Here is a 6,688-nt window from a genome sequence, read left to right as displayed (position 1 = left end):
ACGTATCTGCAATTCATCCTTTTCCATTTATCGTTTGCAAAATATGTGCTAAATTCGTACACTTTGTTCAGTTGAGTTGGATCCATCTTGCAGATTGTACTGCACGGGTGCCACGTGCACTACCTCTTGTTTAAAATCTCTGCATTTGTTTGGGCAGTTCTTGTTATTGCTTAAAAATTTTTGATAGTTTTATTATTGTCACTTTTTCAAATTCAGTCGTCCTTGACGTCGTTGCCACTTTATAAATAATTATATTATATTTCATTTTAAAATTAAAAAAGATAAAATTATGAAAAAACATATATTAGCGGTGAGTGAACCGCAATATTCCGTTAATTTTAGGATTGGCTAAGACTAGCTCGTAATATTAGCTGTTAGTTTTTGAAAAACCTCGTTTTGTTTTAAACTTTGATAGTTGTTGCTTTCTTGGAAACTTGAATAGTTTTTTTCTTCTTGGACTGAACTTGAGTAGTTATCGTTTTATTCTGAACTTGGGCAGTTATTGCTTCATTTTGAATTTGGGAAGTCGTGCCGCTGCGGATTTACCGGTCTCTTCGAGCGCAAATACAGTTGTTTTCACAATCTGGGTGGCAAAAACTATTTTTGTTTTTTTTTATTTAATATTTTGTCAACGCTTTCTGAGAGTTAAGATTCTGCAGAAATTAACATATACTTCCCAAAGGAACCTTTAATTTGAACGTGAAACCGTGAACGTATTTGCAATTCAGCCTTTTCCATTTATCGTTTGCAAAGTATATGCTAAATTCGTACACTTTGTTCAGTTGAGTTGAATCCATCTTGTGGATTGTACTGCACGGGTACCACGTGCACTGTTTCATATAGGAATTTATGATTGTTTAGGACATTAATTATAAATAAAACACATAATAGCTTCGCTTGCATGATGACGCAATGCCCAACTGATTTATTGACTTGTATGGCCGTTACAACTGTTAGTCTATCTCTCTTGACAATGACATTGACACTAATATGACACATCCCCCCCTTATGTTATTTATTTTATTTATTTTTAAATTATTATATACTAATATTTATTATCTATTTTACTATATTATTTTAAATCAAACTCTTCCAAATAAACTGGTTTTCTAACAACTCTACCTGCCCTAGTGACTACATCATTACTGCCGGCTGTACCCAACTCTACACTTCTTTGAGATACCCCTGGGTCATCTAACACCACCGGAGTCTCCCCCCTTGTAGCCTCACCTGGTATACTACCCCACAAACATTCCTCTTTTTTAATAAATTTGTTTTTACTTTTTCTTATGTGTTTCTCATTTCTCCTGACTAAATTTCCCTTATCATTCATAACTGTGAACGATCTAGGACCATTTCCTTCTTCCATCACTTTACCTGAAGACCAATACTTGTTATAAGGTACATTCTGTATAATCACATCTTCCCCTTTTTTAAAAGACCCTTTCAATTTAGAAGTTTTATTATAAATGGTCCTAGATTTTTCATTATTTTTTAACAATTTTTCTTTAACATCTACACACAACTTAGATTTCAAAAGTTCTTTTGAGCATGGTAAGTTTGTTCTTAACAACCTGTTCATTAACAACTCTGAAGGAGAATAATCTAAATTTGCCACTGGACTGGTTCTATAATGCAACATTGCCAGATCAAAACTGGTACCACTCTCTTCACATTTTTTTAACAAACTTTTTACAATTCCAACTGCTTTTTCTGATAAACCATTAGACTGAGGATAATGAGGACTAGACATAATTAACTCAATGTCATTTTTTAATGCAAATTGCTTAAAATCAAAACTACCAAATGGCATGTTGTCACTGACTATATATCTTGGAAATCCATGAGTACTGAAAATTTTCATTAACTTTTGTATTATAATTGAAGCTGTTTTGTTTTCTAACCATACCATTTCAATCCATTTGGAAAAATAGTCTACCACAACTAAGAAATCTTTACCTGCATAGTGACCTACATCCATACCTACTTTACTAAATGGCAAATCCGGAATCTCATGAGACATCAGAGGTTGTTTACAGTTAGATACTCTATATTTTTCACATGGTTTACATGATAATACATAATTCTCTATGTCTCTCGACATTCCTGGCCAAAATAAAACTTTCCTTGCCCTCTTTTTACATTTCACAACTCCTGCATGACCTGAGTGCACAATACTTAATAATTCCTTTCTTAATGATCTAGGCACTAACACTCTATTCTCAAAATATACAATATTATCTTTTACCATTAACTCATTTCTTAATTTAAACAACTTTTTTAATTCTGTACCATATATATTTTTAGCATTTTTGGGCCACTCTGTATTAAACCAAGTCATAATATGTTGCAAGTTACCATCCTTCATTGATTCCTGTTGTAATTCTATCAGTTTCCTTTTTGAAATTTGTAATTCACCCTCTAAACCGTACACAGTTTCTGAACTCACACAATGAACTAATTCTTTTAATGTATTTTCTATCTGCCCGTTAGTGGTATTATAATGTCTAGATAGATAATCAGCTACAAACATTCTAGATCCCGGAATATACTTTATTTCAAAATCATATTTTAACAGTCTTAATACCATTCTTTGTAACCTAGCTGAGATTTGATTTATATCTTTATTCATTATGGCAACTAAAGGTTTGTGGTCTGTTTCTACAACTATTTTACGCCCATAAACAAATTGATGATATTTTTCCATAGCTAAACAAATTGCAAATAGCTCCTTTTCTATGGGTGCCCATCTTTGTTGACATTCTGTATAGCACCTAGAGTAAAAAGAAACAGGTTTACCCTTCTGTAACAAACAAGCACCCATACCACTTTTAGAACTATCACATTGCAATGTTAATGTACCATCTTTTTCTAATATTGCTAAAGTAGGTGCACTGGAAATTTTACATTTTACCTCTTGAAATGCTTTTTCTTGCAAACTACCCCAGTCCCACAACACATCTTTCTTTAACAAATCTCTAAGCGGCTCTGTTGTTTTTGAATAATTTGATATAAACTTACTTAAATAATTACACATTCCTAAGAACTTTTGTAATTCCTTAACATTTTTTGGTTTTTCTAAATCAACAATGGCCTTCACATGCTCAGGATCTGGTTTTATCCCTGATTTTGATAGCAATAACCCTACATACTTAACAAACTCCGCCCTATATTGAACTTTATTCTTATTAAACTTAACATTAAACTTTCTCGCTCTATCTATTACCTTACTTAAAATTTGATCATGTTCTGACAAACTATCTCCAGCTACGATTATGTCATCGTAGTACACATGTACTCCTTGTATATCACTAAAAATAACAGTATTTAACCTTTGCATTACCTCGGGAGCAGAGGATATGCCAAATGGCATTCTTTTGAACCTGTATCTGCCAAATGGTGTACCAAATGTACACAGCTTTTCTTCATCGTCCAAGACTACTTGAAAAAATCCATCCTTGAGATCTAATACTGTGAAGACACCTTTTCCTGCAAGTGAGTTATAAATTTCTTCAGGCGAAGGGATTTGATAATTTTCTCTTAGAATAGCTTTATTTAATTCCTTTGGATCTAAACATAACCGAAGAGACTTATCTGGTTTCTCCACTATAACTAAATTATTACACCAAGTGGTAGGTCCCTCTACCTTTTCAATAATACCTCTACTTTCATAATTACATAAAGTTTCTTTCAACCTATCTTTTATAACCTGAGGTACCCTTCTAATTGGCTTAACTACTGGTTGAACATTTTCTCTCAGCTTTATTGTATATGTTCCTATGTTGCCTAATCCTGAAAACACATCCTCATTAATTGCTAAAAATGTGCTTTTATCCTGTACAACTATATTGTCTACTTTATTAATTAAATTAAATTTTACACAATCTGGCAACCCTAACACTGGCTGAACCTGCATATCTACCAAACAAAACCTAATACAACCTTTTTGTCCTTTAACAATACAATTTAGTTCAACACTTCCCGATGTTTTTACCTCTTGACCATTATAAACTACCAGAACCGTTGGCTTTCCTAACCTATATTCTCCCTTTGTAATTTTATTAAATAACCTAAGCGGCATAACATTACAATCTGCTCCAGAGTCCAACTTAAATTTTATATTATAGCCTTCTACACTTATAACCTCATGCCATTGTAACTTACTTAAACTACTTACTGAATATGGTCCGAATTCCTCACTACTACTGTCCTCACTATTATTTGACTCCTTCACTCCTTGTACTTTTTTATGTAACTGTTTCGTTGTGCCTGGTTTTTCTTCTTTTCTATTTTTGTATCGACACATTACCGCAAAATGATTGAATGTTGAACACAAAGCACACTTCTTTCCATACGCAGGACAATTTCTATATTCATGTTGTCTTCCACATCTATTACAATGAAACATCTTCTGCCGATGATCCTTTTTAGCCGAACTTTCCTTCATGAAACTTATTTCCTTTGCATTACTCTCCATCTCCTTTATTTGTTTTTTGCTATTTTCTGCTGCTTGACATAAATTTATCGCCTTGTCTAATGTTAAATCTGCTTCCCATAATAATCTTTCCTTGAGACTGACGTCTTTTACTCCTATTGTTAACATATCTCTTATCAATCTCTTTTCTTCTTTAAAATCACAGATCTTAGCTGCATTCCTAAGCCTTGTAACAAAACGATCTACTTTTTCCTCTTCCTCTTGCCTTAAATTGAAAAATTTGTAACTATTGGCCACTGTATTATTTTTGGTACCAAAGTGATTGTCCAGATTTTCCTCTAATGCCTTCCAACTCTTTATCACTCCTAATCCATTGTACACATCCAGCATCTCGTCTCCCGCACATGATAGGAAAACTGCAATTTTCCTTTCATCCTCTTGTTTTTCCAAGCCTGTTGCTACTAAATATAGGTTGAATATCTGCTTATACTTTTTCCATGAGTCTCCATCAATTATTGAATATCCCACAGGCGGCTTTATGGATCCTACCATTAATTTTTCCATTTTGTTGTCTTCCACCATCTTTTATTTCTAAGCACCGCTTAGCAAACCTCAAACTGAAGTACATATAGATATTGTGTTACTAATCTTATTTTCTTTTTGTTTACAACACTAAGGATCTTTTTTAAATTGTTTTCACCTGACACCATGTTTCATATAGGAATTTATGATTGTTTAGGACATTAATTATAAATAAAACACATAATAGCTTCGCTTGCATGATGACGCAATGCCCAACTGATTTATTGACTTGTATGGCCGTTACAACTGTTAGTCTATCTCTCTTGACAATGACATTGACACTAATATGACACATGCACTACCTCTTGTTTAAAATCTCTGCATTTGTTTGGGCAGTTCTTATTATTGCTTTAAAATTTTTGATAGTTTTATTATTGTCACTTTTTCAAATTCAGTCGTCCTTGACGTCGTTGCCACTTTATAAATAATAATATTATATTTCATTTTAAAATTAAAAAAGATAAAATTATGAAAAAACATATATTAGCGGTGAGTGAACCGCAATATTCCGTTAATTTTAGGATTGGCTAAGACTAGCTCGTAATATTAGCTGTTAGTTTTTGAAAAACCTCGTTTTGTTTTAAACTTTGATAGTTGTTGCTTTGTTGGAAACTTGAATAGTTTTTTACTTTTTGGACTGAACTTATTAGTTACTTAAAATAACTGAGTAGTTATTGTTTAATACTGAACTTGAGCAGCTATTGCTTTATTTTGAACTTGGGAAGTCGTGCCTCTGAAGACTTACCTGTCTCCCTCTTCACCGCCTGAGGACCCTATATAAAGGCGCTGGACCTCCTCTTTTGGACTCCTCGAGCGCAAATACAGTTGCTTTCACGATCTGGGCGGCAATTTTTTTTTTATCTTTTTCATTGCCTTCTGTCGAGTTAAGATTCCGCTGATATTAACATATACTTTCGAAAATAACCTTTATTTAGAACTACTTAGAATGCGTGTACGTATCTGCAATTCATCCTTTTCCATTTATCGTTTGCAAAATATGTGCTAAATTCGTACACTTTGTTCAGTTGAGTTGGATCCATCTTGCAGATTGTACTGCACGGGTGCCACGTGCACTACCTCTTGTTTAAAATCTCTGCATTTGTTTGGGCAGTTCTTATTATTGCTTTTCTGTTCTTGACACTTTTATTATTGTCACTTTTTCAAATTCAGTCGTCCTTGACGTCATTCAAAATGAGTTTGCCGCCACAGCCAAGTTCTTTTGGCCGCCAGTGTTTTTCTCCCTTTTACCTCAGCTCTTAGGGTTGCCGCCGTATTATTAAAATAATGAAATTTTATTTTAAAATTTAAAGGGTAGCATTTAGTGTTCAAATTATGTAAAAACATGTAAATAGGCCGACGATGAACCGCAATAATCCGTTAATTATAGGATTGAGTAAGGCTACCTTGTAATATAAGCTGTTGGTTATTGAAAAACCTCGTTTTTTTTTTAAACTTTGATGGTTGTTGCTTTCTTGGAAACTTGAATAGTTTTTTTCTTCTTGGACTGAACTTGAGTAGTCATCGTTTTATTCTGAACTTGGGCAGTTATTGCTTCATTTTGAATTTGGGAAGTCGTGCCGCTGCGGATTTACCGGTCTCTTCGAGCGCAAATACAGTTGTTTTCACAATCTGGGTGGCAAAAACTATTTTTGTTTTTTTTTTTTTATATTT

At 33.4% G+C, this 6,688-nt stretch overlaps 1 protein-coding gene across 2 annotated transcripts; it reads right to left on the bottom strand.

The window, feature by feature from the left end:
- Positions 1-892: 892 nt before the first annotated feature.
- Positions 893-5,304, bottom strand: LOC132904240 (uncharacterized protein K02A2.6-like). Of its 2 annotated transcripts, none has more exons than XM_060954161.1 (2): positions 1,169-5,297; positions 893-1,122 (listed from the first exon to the last, which is right to left on the bottom strand). In XM_060954161.1, exons 1-2 carry the CDS (start codon positions 5,015-5,017, stop codon positions 1,078-1,080), a joined length of 3,894 nt encoding a protein of 1,297 aa, XP_060810144.1. In that variant the 5' UTR covers positions 5,018-5,297; the 3' UTR covers positions 893-1,077. The 2 variants fall into 2 exon arrangements, with proteins under 2 accessions (XP_060810144.1, XP_060810145.1); XM_060954162.1 differs by lacking the exon at positions 893-1,122 and having other exon boundaries at positions 3,336-3,489; positions 4,178-5,304.
- Between the last annotated feature and the right edge of the window lie 1,384 nt (positions 5,305-6,688).

Source organism: Amyelois transitella, chromosome W (genome assembly GCF_032362555.1).
Source record: "Amyelois transitella isolate CPQ chromosome W, ilAmyTran1.1, whole genome shotgun sequence".
NCBI lineage: Eukaryota > Metazoa > Arthropoda > Insecta > Lepidoptera > Pyralidae > Amyelois > Amyelois transitella.
This window is presented reverse-complemented; position numbering and strand designations above follow the sequence as displayed.

Coding starts and splice junctions, on each gene's coding strand:
- LOC132904240 (XM_060954161.1), bottom strand. CDS start 5,017: ATGGTGGAAGACAACAAAATGGAAAAATTAATGGTAGGATCCATAAAG. Junction 1,123..1,168: donor CAGGGGTATCTCAAAGAAGT/GTAGAGTTGGGT, acceptor TCACTAGGGCAG/GTAGAGTTGTTAGAAAACCA.